Raw genomic sequence first — 25878 nt, 5'->3', positions numbered from 1 at the left:
TTCCTTCTGAACTATGATGTTTCAAATTAAAAGACATTGCCATACAGCATAATAATTAGGATAGTGACAAACTGTCTAAATCCCACTTCAAGGCAGTACCTCACTTAAATCATCTAACTATTTCAGACAATTTATATCCAACTCATTAAAATCTCAGGCATGTCCTTGGTTATTCTGTGGTTCATTCAAGAAATCTCCTTTTCAAACTACCACTTTCAACATAAAACCTACCAAAATTCAGAAAATCAAAGATTCCCCAGGAAGGTCTATCATCTCTCTCTACTCAAGCAGTTCTCATTTCATACTTTTCAACAATGACAGGATTTCAATCACTAGGGTCCACGTGTATACATACACATGCAGAATACAAGTTACAGGTAGGAATACAAATACAGTATACACAAGTTCACATGATATTCCTTACCTTAGAACATTCTATGTTATAGTACTCCCAGTACACTACAGAAAATATATTTTAAACACAGAAATTAGTTTTGTTTTTAGTGGTACAGTTTGTTTTATAACTATTTAAATTAACTGCACTGTGTTGATACTCCGTCTCCTCAAAAAAGAGTACAATTATTTTAAATAAGTGAAATAGATACACAAGAAAAAAAATTTTTTTTCTGGGGCCATCATTGCGGCTATGTAGCAGGTAAAGCCTCTGCATGTGACGGTATCTCAGATGCGCGCCAGTTCGTGTCCCGGCTGCTTAGATCCAGCTCTGTGCTAATGGGAAAACAGTGGAGATGGCCCAATGTTTGGGCCCCTGCCATCCACATGGAAGACCTGAATGAAGCTCCTGGCTTCTGCCTGACCCAGTCCTGGGTGTTGGAGCCATCTAGGGAGTGAACCAGGGGATGGAAGGTGTCTCTCTCTCTCTCTCTCTCTCCATCTCTAAGTCTTCCTTTCAAATAAACAAGTATTTTTAAAAAGTGAGAAAGGGGCTGGCACTGTGGCTCATTTGGTTAATCCTCAGCCAGCGGCGCCGGCATCCCATATGAACGCCTGGTTCTAGTCCCAGATGCTCCTCTTCTAGTCCAGCTCTCTGCTGTGGCCCGGGAAGGCAGTGGAGGATGGTCTGAGTACTTGGACGCCTGCACCCGTGTGGGAGACCAGAAAGAAGTACCTGGCTCCTGCCTTTGGATTGGCGTAGCTCCAGCCATAGCAGCCATTTGGGAGCTGAACCAAGAGAAGGAAGACCTTTCTCTCTGTCTCTCTCACTGTGTAACTCTATCTGCCAAATAAATAAATAAATAGAGGAACAAATGAAGTCATCTTCAAGTAAACAAAAGCTGAGGGAGTTCATTACCATTGTACCTACAAGAAATGCTCAAGGGAGTACCAAAAGTGAAATGAAAAGACAGCAGATATTAACTCAAGGTATGTAAAGAAATAAAAAGATCCCAATAAAGGTAAATACACAAGTAATCAAAAAAAAAAAAAAAGAAAAAAAAATGTTTCTTCTTCATGAAACACAACCAAAGAACCAATCTGCTAAAAATTATAAAATAATTTAAGGTTTGCTTTTTGTTCTGCATTTACATTGAATCCAAAACTCTGTAATAACTATTATAGTTTTATCACTTGTGACATATTGACAGAAATCAAAATTTATCTACTTTAAAATGGATCTCAGAAAACATTATTTATCACACTTTCATATGGTTAACAGGTAGGACAAATCAATCTAATGTCTTTTTAAAGTAAAATACAAAATTGTTCTATAGTTTATTCCTTAAAAAATCATTTAATGCAAAAACACTACCAAAACCGAATTCTGATGCTTCCTTTATATACATGCTATAAAATACATTCAACTTCTCTGTTCTAAAGAATTACAAAATCAAGGATAGTGAAGTGAATTGTTCCTTAAGAAATTCTAATTTGTATAAAAGCAATAAAGTTATTTTAATTGAATTCCCAAATGTTCATTTTTTTTAAATTTATCTAAGATATCAGTGATTGTTTGCCATCCCTACCCTCCATGTCCCAAGATCCAAAAGTCTAACAGTTCTAACATGCCACTGATATCTATGGATGCATTCTTTGACTACATTAGGTAGAAATTCACCATCTACCTTTTGTTCATTTACATTGTGGAGAAAAAGAATGTTTTAAATTGTTCACATTAGTACAAAAACCCATGTATTTTTTATTTTCACAGTTCCTTGTAAAGTGCTCTATTATATTATCAGACAATATCTCAAATAGAATTATAAGAAGCATACCCATGATATGTTTTCTGCTAAGCAACACTGTTAACTTACACAAAGTCTAAGTTTTTGTATAACAGATTTCATATCATTTATGGATCTGACCAGATCCATCTATCTCTTTGTAATATATTGATCTATCTCTTTGTAATATATTAGTGTCTAGAAGGATTAGAGATCGTGGAAACAGTTAATTACAGCTCTTATTTGGAGTTCTTTTGTGAAAACCAACTAATCGTCCAAAACAATGGGTCTTTAACTCATGAAGCATTAAGACCCATTATTTTATCAGCTAATTTCATCTTCTTACTTAGGGTGCATCACTAGCCCATAAAAGTACAAACAACACAAATTCCCAAGAAGGCAGGCACACAATAAGCCATTGAAACTTCTTCAAAGATATCAACATTCATTTGTTTTCTTCACTGGATACGTACATTTTGCTCAGAAATTTGCTCATCAAAAGATTTCAGAGTAGACGCATACCCACATTCCCACGTAACATGAACTGCTTACCTCAGTCAAGTGTGGTGTGGGGTTGAACCCGCAGAGATTGCATACTTGTTTCTTGCACTCAGTGCAAGTGTTGAAGTTGGGAGGGTCCTGTGATCCCACGTTGAGTTCAGTTTTGCAGAGAGGACAGGCTGATTCTGGCTTGGGGACTTTCTTGGGTTCAGGAGGAAGGACAGTTTTTGGAGGCCCAGCTGCTGCTGAAGGTTTGCTATCCTTAGTTGCTGGGGGCTGCTTTTCTGCTTCTGTTCTTTTAACTGCTGGAGACTGCTCTGTTTTAGATGCTGATTTTTCTGCTACTGGAGCTTTTGATTCCTTTTTCCCAGGTGTAACCTTTGCAGGTGATGGCGGTGCCTGACCTGTGGATTTGGGTGGCCCCTGAGAAGCAGGTGGCTGTGAAGGGGAAGGGGCTTGTCTAGTTGGGGCCCCTGGCCCACCTTGTGAGTGAGGTGCAGGCTGGCCAGCTGTGGAAATTAAATTTGATGCCTGGCTGAAGATTGATGCTCCAAACCCAAAGAGTTTCCCAGTCACGGTTTCTTGAGGGGTTGTGGGCTGTGACTTAGGAGCATCAGTAATACTTCCCAGGGTCAGACTGAAACGCCTTGCCTGCTCCTGAGGCTTTGGGGGCTGCTGAGATGCAGGGGCAGTTTGGCCAGTGGTAGGTCGTGAGCCAGCAGCTGCAGGTGACCCTTTTGGCATTGGCTTGGCATCTGGTTTAGGACTCATTTTGGTTGGTGCCTTCTTAGGTTCTTCCTTCTTTTGAACTGGATCAACTTGTTTTTGACCTTTGCTCTCTGAACCAGGCCCCGGATGTGAAGTAAGTTTTGAATCTGATGCAGGTCGAGGGATGACCTGAGAATCGAATGGAGTGACTTTTTCCCCTGTTGGTGGAAAGCTTTGAGAAGGTTTGGCAGAGTCTGTTTTTGGAGGAGGGGCTGTTTTCACTGGACTCTCTGATTGCACTTTGGAGCTCAGGGTATCAGGTGCTGTTGTTGCTGATGACAAAGCATCAACACCTGTGGGTGGCTGCACTGTCTGGGGATGCTTTGATTTATCAGCATCAGCAGGGGCCTTGGCCTGTTCCAATGGGACAGAAGGTTCTTTGGGAGTGGCCAGCTTGGACGAGGACTCTGCCACAGGGAGCTGCTTGGTCATGGCTGGGGGAGAGCCATGAAGGGTTGGCTGTTTCACTAGTGGTGGCGGCTTTTTAGATTCGGGAGCCTTTGGGATATCCTCTTTGGGTGCAGTAGCCTTCTTTGGGGAACTCTGCTGTGATGGTGGGGATGTCTTTCTCGGTGCTGCTGGAGAAGAAACAGGGGCAGTCTGTGGTTTGGGCTGCGGTGAAGATGGAAGGGGAGCCAGATCACCTCCCAGAGCTCTCTGCATCTGACAGTTTAAACAGAGCCACTCTTGTATCTAGAAATAATAGAAAACAACAGTCACTGAGATGATAGAGTAAAAGCCATTTTCAAAACATGAAAGATACCCTCTGAAATGATTTCTCTCCTCATGCAAAGCATAAAATATAGACCAAATTATTGTGATTTACATTAAAATATAAAATGTGTCATCATATTAAAATATAACCAATGAGTCTCAGAGAACACAAAATCCTACATTTTAAGGAAAATAAAAGGTAAGAATCAATATGTAATTTCATGTTAATTTTGTTATTGTTTGCCTTTGGTTTACTCAAATTCTAATTACTCTCAGAAACAGAAAAACATAGGCAATAAAACATGACTTTTAATTTATTATATTCCACTAATCAATTATATCTACTCTATTGATGACTAATAAACAGTTTTTAGTCATACAGCCCAAAGTAGGCCTGTTAAATTACAAACATATTGCTAATTTCTTAAATTAACAAAGCATTACTTCCCCCTCCAAGGTGACATACTCAAATGTGTGGAAACAAACATAGTTAGACATGTTGGAGTAGAAAAAGAACATTCTATGTAAAGAAAGTAAATAAAAATAATTATATCAGCCACAAACAATCATAAATAGGGGCGAGCATTCAGTACAGTGTTAAAATGCTGCTTGGGATGCCTGCTTCCCATATCTGAGTGCCTCGGTTGGAGTCTGATTCAGCTTCCTGTTTATACACACACTTTAAGGCAGCAGTGATGGCTCAAGTGTTTGGGTACCTGCTGCTCACATGAGGGCAGACTGAGTTCCAGGCTCCTGGCTTCAGCCTGATTCAGCCATAACCGTTAAGGGACCTTGACGAGTGAACCACGGTTTGAAAACTCTGTCTCTTTGTCATTCAAATAAGCTAAAAATAAATTTGAAAATTTGAAAACCATAACAAATAGCATGATTTAAAGGAAAAATATGGTTTCATTTTAAATTTTATGAATCTCCATGAAAGAGTGATATACATAAGTAATACAGGTATTTGGGTAAACATATATTATGGAGAGGGCTTCAAAAACCTGTGAAAGGGGCAAACACTGGGCTTAGTTTTTAAGTTACCTGCATCTCAACTTTGGAGTCCCTGGATTTGATACCTGCTTCCATCTCCTGACTCCAACTTCTTGCTAAGGCAGATCCTGGGAAGCAGTGGTGATGGTACATGTTATTGGGCTCCTGCCACCCAAATAGGAGAGCTGCATTGAGTTCTCAGCTCCCAGATTTGGCCTCAGCCCAACTCCCGCTATTGCAAGTATTTGGCAAGTAAACTAGAAGATAGGAAATCTATATCTTGATCGCTCTATCCATCCCTCCATCCATCTATTTCTTTGCCTCTCAAAATTAAAAAAGAAATGTGGAAAAGTGGATAATGCACATTTATACCAATTTTTTAAAGCCTTCTCTGTGTGTGTGTGTGTATGAGAGAGGTGTATATCTGTGGGATGTACCTTCTGTATATACATACACACATAATTGCAATGGCTGTTTTCACATTGCATCCATGTGAAAAGGAGATGAATGCTGAAGTTGATAGTATATTTTAGAATATTTTCAAAAGTTCCTATGTTTAAAATGTATGTGTTTAATTCTAAAAATGTTTGCTTCTTTAAAAAATGCTTTAAATATCACTGAAATAATTTATAATGACAAATTCTAACAAATCCACTCAAAGGAAAAAACAGTAATGGTTGGTACTAAAGTTCTTTTTACAGAATGTTTCATGGTAAAAAAAAAAAAAAAAAAAAAAAAACTAAATACATGAAGGCTAAGCACAAGGAAAATTTCCCACAGTACAAAACTGTCAAATACTAGTTTTGCAAATAACATATTCCTATTTTCAAACAACTGACTTTGAAAATAAATTAATCATTCCTAAAGTTTTAAAATCTTCTCTAAAATTATTTAAACTCATGAACCAGTACAACAAGGATTAATTTGCAGTCTCATAGAAAGCAAATTTACATTTGGAGAAGGTTAAAGGAGATGTGTGTTCAACTCAAACCAAAATGTTAAGTTTTTGATTTAAAGACAAAATCAAGGGCTGACACTGTGGTACAGTAGATAGTCGCAACCCCAGCATCCCATATGGGCACTAGTTCCAGTTCCAGATGCTCCACTTCCAATCCAGCCTCTGCTAATTGGCCCAGGAAAGCAGCAAAAGAAGGCCCAAGTCTCTAGGCCTCTGCACCCACATGGAAGACCCAGAAGAAGCTCCCGGCTTCAGCCGGGCTTTTGTGGTCATTTGGGAAGAGAACCAGTGGATGGAAGATCTCTATCTCTCTTTGTCTCTCCTTCTCTCTGTAACTCTACCTTTTTTTAAAAAAATCAAAAAATAAAATTATGGTATTTATTAAATATGGGTGGTAGGTACTTGGTGTTCATCACATTTGTGTTAAATATGAGTATTGAACACCTGTATATGCACTATATTCTTATTTTTGCTTTTCTATATGTTTGAAGCATTTTACACAATAAATAACTCTTTAAACATAGCAATATTTAAAGTACTCAAACAATCAAACAATTGTTACTTTGGAAAATACCATGGCAAAAAGCAGTGTTAACACAGAAAACTTTTACTCCATTTTATCCTCCTCATGATGAAAAGGAAATACACATCTAACCACTCACAAATCTATATAGTATCTGATGATACTGTGATGAATCCTTCTTTTCTTCTAGTTTCTCTTTTATTTTGCCCCTGAAAATTTATGGGGGGGGGGGGGGTGCATGTGGTTTTATTAGTAAAATTGCAAGTTTCTTTGCAATGTGAATACTGGAGCTTCATGGATAGTCAGCCAATAGGCGCTAACTCCATGTATGGACATTTGCAAAACAGAACACTATCATGATACAGCATACAGGCTATACATCAACATATTTTATCCTATCCTTATTTCTAAATCAAATGATCTGCTGTAGTTTATAAATATATGTAACTATATCTTCATCTAAGCAGAGAGAGTTGGGAAACGGAAGGCAGAAAGCAGGAGTCTCCGCCCCTTCACAGAGAGAGCACTGCTTCTCTCTTAAGGCACTCTTTTCTTGAATACATGCCACTGTTCTTTGTCCCTTTAATGGCCACATTTTTTTTTTTTTTTTTGGACAGGCAGAGTGGACAGTGAGAGAGACAGAGAAAGGTCTTCCTTTTTCCACTGGTTCACCCCCCGCAATGTCCGCTGCGGCCAGCGTGCTGCGGCTGGTGCACCACGCTGATCCGAAGCCAGGAACCAGGTGCTTCCCCTGGTCTCCCATGCAGCTGCAGGGCCCAAGCACTTGGGCCATCCTCTACTGCACTCCTGGGCCACAGCAGAGAGCTGGACTGGAAGAGGAGCAACCAGGACAGAATCCGGCATCCCGACCAGGACTAGAACCCAGTGTGCTGGCGCCGCAGGCAGATTAGCCTAGTAAGCCGCAGCACCTGCCTAATGGCCACATTTTCTAATTTTGATAAACAATACATAAGATATTTGATGCCTCAATGTCTCCCCTCACTGCTAGAATACAGATTGAAATCAGTGTCTACAGCTATAAGAATATGAAGAGGTTTTGTATCCTCTTAGGATGTTTTTGAAAGAGCCTCCACTTTATTTAATTCTACTGACCAAATCTGTTGAAGACAGAAATGATTTTTATCTCAGCACTTAACAGTCTTGTACTAAAAACAGAAGTATTTCCAATCCCGTTTCACTTGACAACAACAAAAACACTGCCTTTCTAGCCACTGAAACCAGCCGCAACATCAACATCACAAATCACCTTCCTCATTGCTATCTCCAGGTCTTTCACCATGCACTTAGGGACAGCAACAAACTGCAGCAGTGCCACTGCCCTCTCAGTTATCAACCAGAAATTGTATTGTAATATCTTTACTGCATTCTCAATTATTCCGCAAGCTTGTCTGCATTGCTTGTGAAAGATAATTCCCCTTTCATTCTCACATTTCCAAAGCCACTCTCCTCCATTTGGCTGTCATCATTTTTCAAACATGTTACACTTCCACTAAAAGTAACCTGCTTAAATACCTTTCTCTGAAGGGAGGAGAGAACTTCCACTTTGACTATGACCCTGTCCGAATAAGATCGAAGTCAGCATAATCAAAAGGCTTCCATAGCCTTGGCAACTCATGACCAGAGTCTAGGGAGATTACTGATGCCATAAACAAGAGTGTCAAATTGTTAAGTCAACAACAGCAGTCACTGTGTACTTACTTCTCATGTGGGATCTGTCCTTAATGTGTTGTCCAATGTGAAGTAATGCTATAACTAGTACTGAAACAGTATTTTACACTTTGTGTTTCTGTGTGGGTGCAAACTGATGAAATCTTTACTTAATATATACTGAATCGATCTTCTGTATATAACGATAATTGAAAATGAATCTTGATGTGAATGGAATGGGAGAGGGAGCGGGAGATGGGAGGGGTGCAAGTGGGAGGGAAGTTATGGGGGGGGAAGCCATTGTAATCCATAAACTGTAGTTTGGAAATTTATATTTACTAAATAAAAGTTAAAAAAAAAGTAACCTGTTTAAAACTATATTGGTGTTGAATCCAACTCCTTCCCCTAAAACCTCTCTAATCCCTACAAAATAGAAATTTTTACAAGAAATACATGATTTTTTTGGTGTTCTTATGCTAACACTTATATAATTTTATTTCCAGGTCTATACCTCCCTAAAGCAACAAGTTTTAAAGACCTCGTCAGAGTAGTCTTCCTATTGACCTTCAAGCTCTAATTGACCTTATACATGTGGGGAGCAACCCGGACTAGACTAAGTTACTGGAATTAAGACTTATTCTATGCATCTGCTCTCCCACAATATGGTGCTGGAAGAGGAGAAAACAGCTTCTACACAGCTGCCTCCAGTTCAGCCAATAAACTGTAGGACTTGCTCCTGATTGGAGGAGAGCAGCGTACTCGGCGTGTGGGCAGCCGAGTTGGGATTGGCAGAGGAGGACTATAAAGGAGGAGAGAGATGGCATGCACCAGGAACATCTAAGGGGAACATCTAAGAGGAACATCTAAGGGGAACACCTGTGCAGCCCCCGAGAGAGCCGGCCGGCGGTGTGCCGCTCCCCTGCGGAAGTGGGGAATGTGGCAGGGGGAACCGCCCTTCCACGGAGGTGGAAGGGACAGTAGCCAACCCGGGAAGAACCAGCAGCAAACCCGGGGAGGGCCGAGCAGACAAAAGAACAGCGCAGGGTCCTGTGTCGTTCCTCCACGAAGACGGGGAGCGACATAATGGTGCCGTGACTCGGATAGGAAACCTAAGAGGGAAGAAACGGGAAGAAGTGGAAAATGCCAGAGAGAGAGACTAGCAAACAGCCTAGGGAAAAGCCAGACGAAAAAGGTGCCAGAAGAAGCTATTGAAAGCCTAGGCATAGACTCGGATACGGACTGTGGGAAAGAAGTTAGGATTTAAAGTGAAAGCAAGAAGAAACTTAGACTCAGATACGGACTGCAGGTTGAAAGTGAAAGTGAAACCTATAAGAAACTTAGACTTGGATACGGACTGTGGGGAGAGGCCAGGAGAAATGAGGGAGGAATATTGTTGGAAGAAACATACCAGGTAGAGAAAAATGTTAGGGAGGATGAAGCCGCGAGTGCAGGCCGAGGCGGAGATGTAAGCCAGCTTGGAATTCAAGTCACCCCGGGGAGCAAGAGGCAAAGATCTGGAACCAGAGACGTGGGCCGCCAGGTTGGAATTCGCCAGGTTAGTCCGGGGAACTTGGATTGAATACTAGTGGCGGAGACGTAAGCTACGCTGTGTGACTCGCGGAAGCCGCCGCGTGCAGAGAGAGCACGGGGCGTGAATAGATAAGGAACGCGGGGCTGGCGCGAGGCCGTGGTGCGGGTGCGAAGTGCGTGGAGACCGCGGAGCGTGCGCGCGAAGTGAGCCGTGCAGAGCCGGGAGCCTGCCGGCGGGGCGAGGCGCCAGGAAGCCGCGCAGAGCCGTGAAGCTGCCTCGGGGCGGGCGCCGGGAAGCCGCAGGGATAAGAGAAACAGAAGTTTAGAAGTAAAATGAGAGAAATAGGAATGCTGGTAGATAGAAGCAAAATAGGAGAAATAGGAACGCCCGGAGATAGAGAAACAGAAAAATAAGGCCTCCCATCAACATGGCAATGAGAGAGCTTGGATTCGGTCTGCCTGATTAGGGAAGTGGTGAGCACCTGCGGGCGGCTAGCAGCTTATGCGCCGCAGGTCACCGAAGACAGGCACGTTATTAACATCAATAGTCTCCCCACAATACCGCAATGAGAAGGCTTGGATTCGGTCTGCCTGATTAGTGAGGCGATGAGCACCTGCGGGCGGCTAGCAGCTTATGCGCCGCAGGTCACCGAAGACAGGCACGTTATCAACACCAATAAGTCACCCCACAACATGGCAATGAGAGAGCTTGGATTCGGTCTGCCTGATTAGTGAGGCGATGAGCACCTGTGGGCAGCTCGACCAGAGTATGAGCTGCAGGTCACCGAAGATAGGCACGAATCAACACCAATAAGCCTCCCCACAATATGGCGCTGAGAAGGCTTGGATTCGGTTTGCCTGATAGGGCTTGTAAGCACCTGCAGGCAGAGCAGAGCATGCGCTGCAGGGCACCGAACACAGGCACGCATCAGCGCCTAAAAACCTCCTCACAACATGGCGAAGAGAGGACCCGGATTCGGTTTGCCTGATTGATAGGACTTGTAAGAACCTGTGGCAACTCTAGCAAGTAGAGCAGAGTGTGTGCCGCGGGACACCGAAGACAGGCGCGTATCAACGCCAAAAAATAAAAAGAAAGGGGGATCTGTGGGGAGCAACCCGGACTAGACTAAGTTACTGGAATTAAGACTTATTCTATGCATCTGCTCTCCCACAATATGGCGCTGGAAGAGGAGAAAACAGCTTCTACACAGCTGCCTCCAGTTCAGCCAATAAACTGTAGGACTTGCTCCTGATTGGAGGAGAGCAGCGTACTCGGCGTGTGGGCAGCCGAGTTGGGATTGGCAGAGGAGGACTATAAAGGAGGAGAGAGACGGCATGCACCAGGAACATCTAAGGGGAACATCTAAGAGGAACATCTAAGGGGAACATCTAAGAGGAACATCTAAGGGGAACACCTGTGCAGCCTCCGAGAGAGCCGGCCGGCGGTGTGCCGCTCCCCTGCGGAAGTGGGGAATGTGGCAGGGGGAACCGCCCTTCCACAGAGGTGGAAGGGACAGTAGCCAACCCGGGAAGAACCAGCAGCAAACCCGGGGAGGGCCGAGCAGACAAAAGAACAGCGCAGGGTCCTGTGTCGTTCCTCCACGAAGACGGGGAGCGACAATACACATCACAGATGTTGACAAATATTATTTGAGCCAAACTGAGTTAAACAAATTAATTGACAATGTTTAACTGTGCTCTATAAGCTACAGTATCTCTGTGTTTACTCTGCAGGCCACCCTGTTTACCTAGTCTGCACAGCAAGCAAGCTTTTGTCTTCATTGTCTGTTTATATGTCATGCTTCCCAGAATCCTATCCTATATCTCTGCCCACTGACAATCCACCCCCATTTTTTGATTCAAACTGTAAAGTCTCCCATAATTACAACATCTGCAAACATAGATATCTTCCTTATATGGAGACAATTATTGTCTTGTTCCACTTCCAAAATCAAAACTGTAGCTAGAATTCTGAATAGAGATGTTCCTGAATGTACTAAACATCACTGCCTCAGAGACTTGCTGCCAATCACCCATGGTACCCATGTCTATGGCACAGCTGGTCCCAAGTTTTTCCATGATTCTGCTATAGCGAAGGATAACTATATTAAAATATTTTAGGCCTTAGCAACTCCTCATGCAATAGATGTCAAACAGGCCAAGATGAGTCATGCAAATCCACTTTCATGAAGATTCCATGAGGAACCTTACAAGTCATCTATCACAAGTAGCACCATCTCTCTTACATTATATTTTAATCATTCAGATCCATTTGACCAATGGTGGGAGAAATGGAATAGAATATACAGGACATCCTACAACTATACCAATGTGTCCTGGAAGGATTCTTACCTTTAATATGTAAGCATTAAAAGGAAAAAAAATCTAGCTTTATTATGTATGGTAAAGTTGACCTACTCCTAAATTCTAGATTTTATATGACAAATAAATAAAAATAGTCATCTTTCACTTACCTCACCAACAGACTTACTTGTAGAAAGTACATCAATGGAATTAAAGGCCTGGACACATAATCATTCAATGAGCTGCTCCAATTCAACTGGCACCACGGAAAATAGCCTAAGACCATTCATTCATTTAGTCTGCTTACTAAATATGGCACACCAATGAAGAATAAACCCATTCTTCAGGAAAGCAACTTACAGATTATATGCAATCCCAATCAAAACACCAAGGACATTCTTCTCAGATACAGGAAAAATGATTCTAAAATTCATATGGAAACACAGGAGACCTCGAATAGCTAAAGCAATCTTATACAACAAAAACAAAGCCAGAGGCATCACAATACCAGATTTCAAGACATACTACAAGGCAGTTATAAGCAAAACAACCTGGTACTGGTACAAAAACAGATGGATAGACCATGGAACATAATAGAAACACCAGAAATCAATCCAAGCATCTACAACAAACTTATTTATATTTGACCAAGGAGCTAAAACCAATCCCTGGAATAAGGACAGTCTCTTCAAAAAAATGGTGCAGGGAAAATTGAATTTCCACATGCCGAAATAGGAAGCAAGATCCCTACCTTACACCTTACACAAAAATCCACTCAACATGGATTAAAGATCTAAATCTATGACCTGACACCATCAAATTATTAGAGAACATTGGGGAAACCTTGCAAGACATTGGCACGGGCAAAGAGTTCTTGGAAAAGACCCCAGAGGCAGAGGCAATCAAAGCCAAAATTAACAAATGGGATCACATCAAATTGAAAAGTTTATGCACTGCAAAAGAAACACTCAGGAAAGTAAAGAGGCAATTGAAAGAATGGGAGAAATTATTTGCAAACAATGCAACTGATAAAGGATTAATAACCAGAATCTATAAAGAGATCAAGAAACTCCACAACAACAAACCAAACAACCCAGTTAAGAGATGGGTCAAGGACTTAAACAGACATTTTTCAAAAAAAGAAATCCAAATGGCCAACAGACACATGAAAAAATGCTCAGTATCATTAGCTGGCAGGGAAACTCAGGGAAACGCAAAGCAAAACTACAATGAGGTTTCAACTCACCATAGTTAGAATGCCTTTCATACAGAAATCAACAAAATACAAATGCTGGCGAGGATGTGGGGGAAAAGGTATCCTAATCCACTGTTGGTAGGAACCTAAACTGGTAAAACCACTAGAGAAGACAGTATGGAGATACCTCAAAAATCTGAATATAGACCTACCATATAACCTAGCCATCCCACTCCTAAGAATTTACCCAAGGGAAATGAAATCAGTAAACCAAAAAAACTATCTACATATCCATGTTTATTGCAACTCAGTTCACAATAGCTAAGACATAAAATCAACCTAAATGCCCACCAACCTAAGACTGGATAAAGAAATTATGGGATATGTACACACTGGAATATTACACAGTGGTTAAAAAAATGAAATCCAGTCATTTGCAACAAAATAGAGGAATCTGGAAACCTAGTGAAATAAGTCAGTCCCAAAGAGACAAATACCATATGTTCTCCCTGATCTGTGAGAACTAATAAAGCACCTAAAACAAAATTTGTAGAAGTGAAATTGACACTTCAAGAAAGGATGACTTGAGGTGCCCTTGTCTTGACTGTCAAGGAAGTTTCGTGTGTGTGTGTGTGTGTGTGTGTGTGGTTTTTTTTGTTTTTTTTTTTTTTCTTCTTCATAGGGTTGTGGGTGGGAGGGACGGTATGTGGGGGAAGCCATTGTAATCCATAAATCGTACTTTGGAAATTTATATTCATCAAATAAAAGTTAAAAAAAAATTTTAAAAAGAAAAAAATGAAACAAAACAAAAAAGATAGACTAGACAGGATTTCTGCTTAGTCTGAGTATTCTAATGTAGACCTGCATATAATTACTCTAATATACTTCCCTGTTTAATAGGTTGCCCTTTCAGCTCTAACAGCCTTTGTTAGGATTAGAGCTGTTAAACACAGTAACACAACTTCAGTGGCTAAAGCCGTTTTTGGGAAATCAAATATCTTATTTAGACATTTCAAGAGCTACTACTAGAAGGTTTAATTGTGAACTTCACATACAGTTTTGATTAACAGGGCTACTTTTCAAAAATAAGTATCAAAACAATTATCAAAAAATATTCTGGTCTTTATTTTTTATTTCAAAACTTTTATTTAATAAATATAAATTTTGAAAGTACAACTTTTGGATTATAGTGGTTTTTTTCCCCCCATAACCACCCTCCCACCCGCAAACCATCCCATCTCCCACTCCCTCTCCTATCCCATTCTTTAAGATTCATTTTTAATTATCTTTATATACAGAAGATCTGATTTTTAATAATTCATGTTTTTCAATAACACAAGATAATCACCTCAATACATACAGTGAACTGATGAATTTGGAGAGACCAGAATTAAAACCTATTCCTGCTCGGAACTATTAATCTATTTAACTTCAAAACAGAATGAAAATCTCTCCAAACACTCACACACACACACACACACACACACACAACAAAAACAAAAAGGAAACAAACAAAATACCATCTGGAAGGCATCACAACTAAAATCTCCCAATTTCCTGTTTGGGGGCCAAACTAGAGAACTGAAATAACACATCTATGTAAGACTTCTAATGGAAGGTCTGCTCATTTACACATCAGTAGTACGTATAGCAATGGAACATCAAAAGAACAAACATAATCTTAAGAATCTGTTTGCTGGTGTTCTTGCTGTTCACATTAACTGTTGAATAAATGCTCTTCAATCATGCTATCATCCTCTCTTTACTTCATGACTCATCACAACTAAAATCTCTGCAAACCATAACGTCTAAATGGACCACTCACTCCATCAAGACAATATTCTCACCATGTCTTACCTGAGTCATGATTTGAGTCCACTGTGGGCTCTTCTCCCACTTAGCTAAATGCCATCCATCCTTTACAATCCATATTGAATGTCTTCCTTTACCACTTAATATTCCATCATTAATATCTGCTGCCTCTCAACTTTTACTACCATGGTCTAAACCAGAGTAGTTAGATTCAAACATATGTTGGTTTAATGTATTTTCCAATTATTTCCACATCTCTTTTACAGACTTCAAAAAAAGGAGTGATCATTTCTCATGCTTCCTCTTACTTCTGGATAGGATTCTATATAAATTATAGGTATCATTTAGTGAAGAACTATGCAAAATTTTTTTCCTATTTTTCATCAGATCATCTTACAATACTTACTAAAAGTCTTATAGTACTTTGTATATCATCTAAAAATATAATATAGCCCAGCAAAAGGTCTAAGAAATCATAATTATAAAGTGGAAGTTGCTAAGTTCTGGTAACAGATTATGCTGTCAGTTTCTTAGAGATTTTCCAAACCTCATGGCCTCCCCACAGAGGTAGTCTGTCTTCAGAAGGCTAAATATAGTCAACAACCTTAGGTGGCATATTGACACATGATTTATTTTAGCTGAAAACAGACCCCAGAATTTCTCAGAAGTGTGATAGCATGCTCAGCACTTTGGAGAAACAATTTTATTTAAGACAGTCCATCCAGAAGTTAGACAGATACTTCTCTGAAACCATATGAATTACCAGTTCTGCTGCATAATTCAGGAACCACAAAAGTCCTTGGATTACATAAACTAAATATATACCTTTGTTTCATACCATAAAACTCACAAAATTCTAGCAATATAAATCTACAAATCTTTACAGATACAATCACATGATGGCAGCATATTTTAGTACTCGTGACCATAGCACAAAACAAGAAAATTGACACTTTTTATCCAGGTACAATTAACAAATTATAGTACACACACATAAGTATATCCATGCTCTATTACAGGTACACAAAGAGGAGGATGTCAAATCAATATACTGAACTTAATACCTATAAACTGTCTCCCTTTTGTCCAATTTATACTTTTATATCTCAACTGATTAAGATACACTTCAGGCTCACACCATTTTGTAGCCTATGATTCAAAGATTGCAATCAGTATTTTTGATTTACCTGAATAGCTTATTTCATTGTTCTCTTACTACTTCATTTAAAAATGAAAAAATAAATCACATTAGCAAAAAGAATCAAAGGTCTCATAAAATTATAAAGAGACAAATATGAACTCATTATATATGCCCAAAGCAACATAACCTTACATCCACTCAGATGCTCATTGGAATTAAACCAATTATTTGTGTGTTGACTTGTAAAGCAAAAAAATATACTTACTACTAAAATATTCAAAATACTTAAAATATGTTCAAGCTTGTGTAAAACCTTAAAAGATCTATAAGAGATTTTTAGCCTTTTTAACTATGTGAATGGAAGCCCCTTAAAACTTGTAAAAGTATTCAAATTGTACATGGTTATGTACATTTATGTACTTTTTAAGAACGTATTTAAGGAAAATATGAGTTTAAAAGTATAATTAGGGTCCAGCATTGTGGCGCAGCAGATTAACGCCCTAGCCTGAAGCACGGGCATCCCATATGGGCACTGGATTGAGACCCAGCTGCTCCACTTCCGATCCAGCTCTATGCTATGGTCTGTGAAAGCAGTGGAAGATGGCCCAAGTCTTTGGGCCCCTGCACCCGTGTGGGAAACCTGGAAGAAGCTACTGGCTCCTGGCTTCGGATCAACGCAGCTCTGGCCATTGCAGCCAACTGGGGAGTGAACCATCGGATGGAAGACCTCTCCCTCTCTCTCTCTCTGCCTCTCCTCTCTCTGTGTAACTTGACTTTCAAATAAATAAATCTTTTTAAAAAGTATATTTAATCATATATTAAATATTTAAAATTATTTATTTAGAAGTATTTTTAATCAGCTTTAATTTTTCCATTCTTTTCCACAGTTTCATCACCATATAGACCTATACACTAAAACATTTCTCAACAAATACAGTTAGAGGATTTCTAATCATATGTGCATATAATCAAACCTGCTATTTGACCTCTGTTGTTTTTCATAAATTGAAATCTGTTATTAAGAGACTTGTATTTGGGGCCGGCGCCGTGGCTCACTTGGTTAATCCTCCGCCTGTAGTGCCGGCAGCCCATATGGGCGCCAGGTTCTAGTCCCGGTTGCTCCTCTTCCAGTCCAGCTCTCTGCTGTGGCCCGGGAAGGCAGTGGAGGATGGCCCAAGTGCTTGGGCCCCTGCACCCACATGGGAGACCAGGAGGAAGCACCTGGCTCCTGGCTTCCATAGCGGCAATTTTGGGGGTGAACCAACAGAAGGAAGACCTTTCTCTCTCTCTCTCACTGTCTAACTCTATCTGTCAAATAAAAAAAAGAGAGAGACTTGTATTCAACCTAAAATTCTGAATTTACTGAATAAATGATAGATGTCATATTGCTATGGACTGTTTTACAATTTATAAAGAAAATGACTAAGGATAAAACATTTCCAAAAAGGTTGCTTACTGTTTTACATTCAGGCGAGACCAGGTCTCAAATATATGTTTTTTATTATATTTGTTTACAAATACATTCTGTCTTAAATTACTAAGTTATTTTCTCTTCTTCTGGCCTCTGAAATCGATCTCTAACAATAAGCAATCTCAAATGCTAGCAGAGTGGCCTGCTCAGAGTAGGAGCTCACAGCTTTCTTAGAAAATAAAAGGAATGAGGAACGCTAAGATTGGGTGGTGACAGTGAATAGGAAGGTGTAAAACTAGTGTTCCTGAATTCTTTTTTCACACTAAATAGTTCAGAAATAAGCCTGCCAAAAAAGGTTAATTTCTTTTTAACGTTAAGGTTATGCAAAATTTACATATACACACATATATACTTTCAGTAACCTAGAAACTTAGGAAATAGTATAGTGAGTCAAAGTATCCAGTTAGAGATAACGTGGTCTTCTGTTCTAAAAAGGTGCTAAATTTGGATTTAGCACACAGAGCTCTTTGTATGGAATCCAATTCTAAGCAATTCTATGAACATTTAAAAATTCACAAAATTCATAACCTCAGTGTTCTCACCTACAAATGGAGCCAATAATGATGGTACTTCTCCATTTGCCTACTAGAATTTTATAAACATTAATAGTAACAACGAATATATATAATTTCAATTTCAAAGCACTTACATTACACTGCCAAATATGATTTTTAATTAATGCATATTCTCACCTAACAAACAATAGAATATATATAACACTTGGAAAAATAACATGACCCACCAAATCATAAAACAAAGTTATGCTACCATATTCATATTATCCAAGTCTAAAATTTCATATTATTTTCACTTTTTCCAAAAGGTCAACTTATGATTAATTTATAAGGAAATACTGCAGGTTTCAAAATGCTTTAAATATGAATCTTATTTTTCTAAGTCTATTCATGTTTAAAATGGGACAAGCACATTTAAAAGAGTGTTAAGTACAAAATGCATATAAAGTACCTAGTACACAGTTTCAAACCATCTCGCTTCATGACAAAAGAACAACCTCTTTTCTTACCATGGTAAGAAAAATGCAAGAAAAGACTTTGCTACCTTAATGAAGGTAATTGGTAGCACTTTGAAGAGAATTCATAGTAATATTAGCACCAATATGCATGTGTGGGGGCAGAGATAGGGCTAGCACAGATGACTTGATGCCTTATTAATGCATTTGATATTATTATTACTTTAAGAGAAATCACCATAAACTTATAACAGACCATGTACATCTCTGTCTTCAATGTAGTATCTCTGAAATATTTGTAAATTCTCCTTTTTATCCAAAGTAATTAAGATATGGAATAGGGAAAAGAGTTCAAATATGTGTATTTTCTCAAGGGATTTGAACAATGAACAGGTTAATCCATCACTGCATTACACTTACTCCAATAAATGATGCTGCTAATTGTGGAATCTGCTTTCAAAGCACAATATCTAGTCTTACCCTGCTACATGCATCTTCATATTTAACATAACAATAGGTTACTAGATATCATAAAACCTCCCCACCCCTGCAGAAAAACACCTGACATATCTAATAATTTAAAAGATGAAAATGAAAAAGAAGCTTTAGTTCTAAAGATTAAACTTACGGCCAGGAAACATCCAAACCCTAAGATAAACATTGCACATCAGACTTCATCAAATATGGCATTGGTACACATAAGTTATACAGATTTTTAAATGAATCAGCCCTTAAGGCATTTGGATATGGCTGAAGAGCCCATGAGAGTATTTTAGGTATGGAAAGCCAAGGCAGTCTGGCAAAAACAAACCCTAAATGAAAGATGTCTGCAAGTGAGATCCAAGTGGAAAGAACAGGTCATCAAAGAAGGAGGTACCTTTCTCTGAAGGGAGGAGAGAACTTCCACTTTGACTATGACTCTGTCTAAATAAGATCGGAGTTGGCGAACTCAAAAGGCTTCCATAGCCTTGGCAACTCATGACTAGAGCCTAGGGTGATTACTGACACCATAAACAAGAGTGTCAATTTGTTAAGTCAACAACAGGAGTCACTGTGCACTTACTCCTCATATAGGATCCCTGTTCTTAATGTGTTGTACAATGTGAATTAATGCTATAACTAGTACTCAAACAGTACTTTATACTTTGTGTTTCTGTGTGGGTGCAAACTGTTGAAATCTTTACTTAACACGTATAAACTGATCTTCTGTATATAAAGATAGTTGAAAATGAATCTTGATGTGAATGGAATGGGAGAGGGAGCAGGAGATGGGAAGGTTGCGGGTAGGAGGGAAGTTATGGGGGGGAAAAGCCACTGTAATCCATAAACTGTACTTTGGAAATTTTATATTTATTAAATAAAAGTTAAAAAATTTAAAAAAAATTAAAGAAGACCAAGTGTCATTCCTTTAATTAAAAACTATTTTTAAAACACAATTAATTTTGTTATAATCAGGATATATTTGTTTTACTAGTTTTACTAGTATGAATGACCATAAGGATCATCACAGCACTGCAAAAAAACCAAGATCCTTTGTCTTCCAAAAATCTTACACACTTCAAACTTAGGTAACTTATTTCTCTTTATTGACTTCATATAAATATAGTGCCAGTCAAAGCACACATAACTGTGATAAGCAAATAATGAATAAAGAAACTGACCAAAGCTGGCATCACTGGCATAAGGCATTGCAAATTTTCCTTGTTATTTACAATGTAAAATTCTTAACTTTTCATAAAATAAAATGTCAGCACTGAAGAGGTAAAAATTAAGAATTGAAATCCTTTATACATCCCTATACAACATATACTTGTTAAACAAACCATTTTAAAATTAGAAGTTTTAAATTATTCCAGTGATGATTATAGTTATAGCACGAATTTATAAGATTTCTAAAATATGAAAATATAGTATAACAGCCACCCTGTACCATTGAGGCTTACTCTCTAAAATCAATCAGTATTAACTCTGCTGTTAGTTTTTCTGCAATTACTATTTTTTTAAAGATTTATTTATTTATTTGAAAGTCAGAGTTACACAAAGAGAGGAGAGGCAGAGACAGAGAGAGGTCTTCCATCCACCGATTCACTCCCCAATTGGCCACAATGGTTGGAGCTGAGTCGATCTGAAGCCAGTAGTCAGGAAGCTCTTCTGGGTCTCCCACATGGGTGCAGGGGCCCAAGGACCTAGGCCATCTTCTACTGCTTTCCCAGGCCATAGCAGAAAGCTATATTGGAAGTGGAGCAGCCGGGACTTGAACTGGCGCCCATATAGGACGCCAGCACTGCCACAGTGCCGGCCCCTGCAGTTACTATTGTAACACCAAATAATGCTTTCATTTTATCGTTATCTATAAAGTATTAAGTATTCTCATCTTGTTATAGAGCTTTTTCTAAAAGTCAACCTTCTCAATACCTATTTTTAAGAATATGAATAACTCCCTATGCTATGGATTTCATAGAATGATCACTCCCCCAACTCCACATTTCCGCAGACTGCAGCAAAGTAGGAACCTCAGGATTATACGCAGCCCTGGGTGCATTTCTACTCATTCATTCCTTCCCACCCTAATCCCTGACCCTCAGCCTCAGCTAGGAATACACTCAACAGTAAGACCTTTAGTCACCATTAAAAATTCTGGAATCCCAAGTTATAAAGCAACTCTCAGACCCCAACCCCATAACTGGGAGGGAGGCAGGGACTCTATCACACCTTCTCAGACCTCTCTTCTCAGCCCACTAAAATCCTCCTTAGTTCATTTTTCCCCATGACCATTATTACCATCTGTTCTGCCATGTTTGACCTGTGACCTTTATCAGGATAAATGCTCTGCTCCTATATCCCAGAATCTACAACTGGTGTGAGACATAATAGATGCCAAGTAAGCAATGGAATGATTTATATTTTTCCTTTCATCTTTCAGTTGTATGATGAGAAAAGTCTGGATCCTTATTTTCCAGGCTATCAACTGGGCCCATTTTTGCCCTCAACTAGCCCACTGTAGGGTAGTTCAAGTAGGGTAGTTCTCAATAAAATGCCCTCTTAAATCTCAGAAACTTTAAGAATTTTTCTAAGTTTTTTGCTCCTGAACTCTCTATTATGAAGTCAGGTGTTTTGGTTTGTTGTTTGTGCTATTACGGCTAAAATGTCCAGTTATATTCTTCAAAATACTCACATGGGCCGGCGCCGCGGCTCACTAGGCTAATCCTCCACCTAGCGGCGCCGACACACCGGGTTCTAGTCCCGGTCAGGGCGCCGGATTCTGTCCCGGTTGCCCCTCTTCCAGGCCAGCCCTCTGCTGTGGCCCGGGAGTGCAGTGGAGGATGGCCCAGGTGCTTGGGCCCTGCACCCCATGGGAGACCAGGAAAAGCACCTGGCTCCTGGCTCCTGCCATCGGATCAGTGCGGTGCGCCGGCCGCAGCGCGCTGGCCGCGGCGGCCATTGGAGGGTGAACCAACGGCAAAGGAAGACCTTTCTCTCTGTCTCTCTCTCTCACTGTCCACTCTGCCTGTCAAAAAAAAAAAAAAATACTCACATAATCTGGATGTCTCCATTATTTTGGGTAGGTAATTGACAGGGCCTTTTCTATACCTGTAGGTGGCTGTTTCCCCTTTAGACCTATCTTCTACATGACAGGCAAGAAGACAGCAGAGGTCAGTGTCCAACAGGGACAGTTTTACCCTGATGGTTACAGATTTAGTGAATTGGACTTACGGTTGAATAGTGTTCTATTTGGTTTTGGTTCCCTCCTTTGCACCTTTCCCTGGGTGAGTGGTATTACCTCTACTTCCTTTGAAGGCCCCAGGTTTTTTTTTTTTTTTTTTTTTTTTTTTACAGGTAGAGTTATAGACAATGAGAGAGAGAGAGACAGAGAGAAAGGTCTTCCTTCTGTTGGTTCACCCCCAAAATGGCTGCTCCAGCTGGAACCGCACAGATCCAAAGCCAGAAGCCAGGTGCTTCCTCCTGGTCTCCCATGCGAGTGCAGGGGCCCAAGCATTTGGGCCATCCTCTACTGCCCACCCAGGCCACAGCAGAGAGCTGGACTGGAAGAGGAGCAGCCAGGACTAGAACCGGTGCCCATATGGGATGCCAGCGCTGCATGTGGAAGATTAACCAAGTGAGCCACAGCACCGGCCCCCCAGGTTTCTTATGAATAACCTTCCTCAGGCAAATCACCCCTTTACTGAGAGAAAATTCATTTAGAGAGGGGAAAGAAAAGCCTCTCTCTAAATCCCATCGTCCCAAAGGAGACTAGAAGACTTCAGTCATCCTTTTTGTTCTTACTGCAACTCTTTAACCTATTCATTGATTACTACTACAACTCACTAATGCTTTGTATATTTGTTGATTTCAAGTTCAGAGCTTCTCTGAGTTTCCCTCAAGAAGCCACTTGTACAATGGTTTTCTTAGCTCTTTGTTAATTCTTCCCACTTTCTTTATACCTTCTAAGAATCCTTCTGGATGCCAACTGACGTAACTGGTGCTCTTTCACGTTTTCTGGAAATACTACTTTCAGCCTTCCAGAAACTGAGACCCATAGATAGAGGAAATGAATATGTGTGCTCAGTCCTTTTTAGAAGAAATGTTGTGGTAGTCCTTCCTTAGAATCAGAGGTGACAAGAATGTGCATTTAGCTTAGCAGTTAAGAAGCCCAGGTCCCATACCAGAGTATCTGGGTTCAAGTTCCAGCTCCAGCTCCGAATTCCAAATATCTAACAACACAGACCATGGGAAGTAGCAAAGATGGCTCAAGTACTGGGTTCCTGCCATCCACACTGGAGATTATATTGAGTTCCTAGCTCCTGGCTTTGGCCTGGACCCAGCCCTAGCCACTGGGGGCATTTGGGTAGTGAATTTGCAGATGGGAACTCTGTCTCTGCCTTTGAAATAAATTTTAACAACAAAATTATAGTGCCAAAACAATTTTGTGGTTAAAAAAAACACCCAGTAAACAATCAAGGAAATAACATCCTCCTTTTTAAAAGTTGTGTCAGCCATTCTAACATCAGGAATGTCTTATTGTTACAGGTAAGGAAACAGGGATTAGAGACCATACCCTCTCTCTCCAGCATGCCTCTCAAATTTCTCCCATGCCTATGCTGCTGCCCAGAACTGGTGCCCATTAAAATATCCAACATGGCAGCTGACTACATCCTTGCAGTGACCTATAGCCTATTACAATATCATTATAACAAAATCATCACAACTGACACTCCCATTCCCATCACACACCCAATGCTACAACACTTCTAAGACTTCCTAAAAAGACCAGAAAATGGGTAGCACCCAATACCTGGAAATCTCTGTCATTTCCCAGAAAATTCTGCCCAAAGCACCCTATGCCTCCAAATCACACAAAAGGATGACTCCAAATGTCATATACTGTACCTTACTTTAAAGGCCAGCTCTCAGTCTTGAGTTTGTATCTTTACTTGCTAATAAATCTTTTTAAAAAGAGAGAGAGAGAGAGAGTCTTCCATCGATGGTTCACTCCCCAACTGCCCGCAATGGCCCGAGCTGCGCCAATCTGAAGCCAGGAGCCAGGAGATTCTGCCAGGTCCCCCAGGCGGGTGCAGGAGCCCAAGGACTTGGGCCATCTTCTACTACTTTACCAGGCCATAGCAGAGAGCTGGATCGGGAGTGGAGCAGCCGGGATTCGAACTGGCGCCCACATGGGATGCCAGCACTGCAGACGATAGCTTTACCGGCTCTGCCACAGCACCAGCCCTGGTAATAAAACTTTTTAAGATGTATTTACTTATTTAATTTATTTGAAAAGTAGAGAGTCATAAACAGAAAGATCTCCAATCCACTGGTTCACTCCCCCAAAGACCCACAATAGCCAGGACAGAAACCCAGAATTCCATCGGGGCCGGTGCTGTGGCGCAGTGGGTTAATGCCCTGCCTGAAGCGCCCGTATCCCACATGGGCACTGGTTCTAGTCCTGGCTGCTCCTCTTCCAGTTCAGCTCTCTGCTATGGCCTGGGAAAGCAGTAGAAGATGGCCCACGTGCTTGGGCCCCTGCACCCGCGTGGGAGACCCGGAAGAAGCTCCTGGCTCCTGGCTTCTTCAGATCGATGCAGCTCTGGCCATTACAGCCAACTGGGGAGTGAGCCAGCAGATGGAAGATTCGGGCTCCTGGCTTCGGATCAGCATAGCTCCAGCCGTAGAGGCCATTTTAGGGGTGAACCAACGGAAGGAAGACCTTTCTCTCTGTCTCTCTCTCTCACTGTCTAATTCTGCCTGTCGAATAAAAAATAAATAAATAAAAAAGTGGAGTAGCCAGAACTCCAACCAGCACTCTGATACAGGATGTGGGTCCTCAAAGAGGCAGCTTAACCTGCTGTGCACAATGGGCATCCCATGCTAATAAATCTTATTCCTCTGCCAATCTTTATCTATGGCTCATCCTCAAATTCCTGAATTCATCCACTCCACAACATTACTGGCTTTCCTTTTCCACAGGCTCTAGCCTCCTAACATTTGCCATGGCTTGACTCTTTTCCTAACAGCCCTTCTGAACAAATGTTCCCCATGCCCTGTTTCCTCTTATTAAAAGAGAAGTAGGCATACTATGCACTTAAAAGAGGTGGTCAGGGGCCGGTGCTGTGAGATGTAGTGGGTGAAGCCACTGCCTGCAGTGCCGGCATCCTATATGGGCAATGATGATTCTAGACCTGGCTGCTACACTTCCAATCTAGCTCCCTGCTAATGGGCCTGGCAAAGCAGCCACAAATATCCCCAGTCCTTGGCCCCTGCACCCTTGTGGGAGACCCGGAAGAAGCTCCAGGCACCTCACTTCAGATCTATCCAGCTCCAGCCATTGCAGCCATCTGGGGAGTGAGCCAGCAGATGGAAGTTTCTCTCTCTCTGCCGCCCCCCCAACCCTGCCTCTCTGTAACTCTGCCTTTCAAATAAATAAATAAATCTTTTTTAAAAAGTGGTAAATTAAGCCTTTTTATCCGTCTGAAAATGTTCAGTCAATTTTTGCTTTTTTTTAATAAGTGGAGGTTTATATAGAAGTCTAGTATGGATCTTTTTTGAGTCGGTGTTTATTGCAAAGCACAGAGCAAGAACTCAGGCAGCTACTGCTCAGTAACTAGACTCCCTGAGGGATTAAAGGCAGTGACTCAGAGCTCAGAGTTGGAGA

The 25878-nt window shown here is 40.7% G+C and overlaps 1 protein-coding gene across 10 annotated transcripts in view; it reads right to left on the bottom strand.

Annotated features, from left to right (window-relative positions):
• Nucleotides 1-25878, bottom strand: part of PCLO (piccolo presynaptic cytomatrix protein) — a 524563-nt gene that overhangs the window by 482731 nt on the left and 15954 nt on the right. For all 10 annotated transcript variants that reach the window (XM_051842636.3, XM_089329389.1, XM_051842635.3 and 7 more), the window contains exon 3: nucleotides 2733-4142. In XM_051842636.3, coding sequence (XP_051698596.2) covers nucleotides 2733-4142 — 1410 coding nt within the window. The remainder of the gene's footprint in view (nucleotides 1-2732; nucleotides 4143-25878) is intronic.

This window comes from Oryctolagus cuniculus, chromosome 3, assembly GCF_051225735.1.
Source record: "Oryctolagus cuniculus isolate XC-2025 breed Fujian yellow rabbit chromosome 3, ASM5122573v1, whole genome shotgun sequence".
In the NCBI taxonomy this organism is placed as follows: Eukaryota; Metazoa; Chordata; class Mammalia; order Lagomorpha; family Leporidae; genus Oryctolagus; species Oryctolagus cuniculus.
Note: the sequence above shows the minus strand (reverse complement) of the source record. Positions and strands in the feature narration are given on the sequence as shown.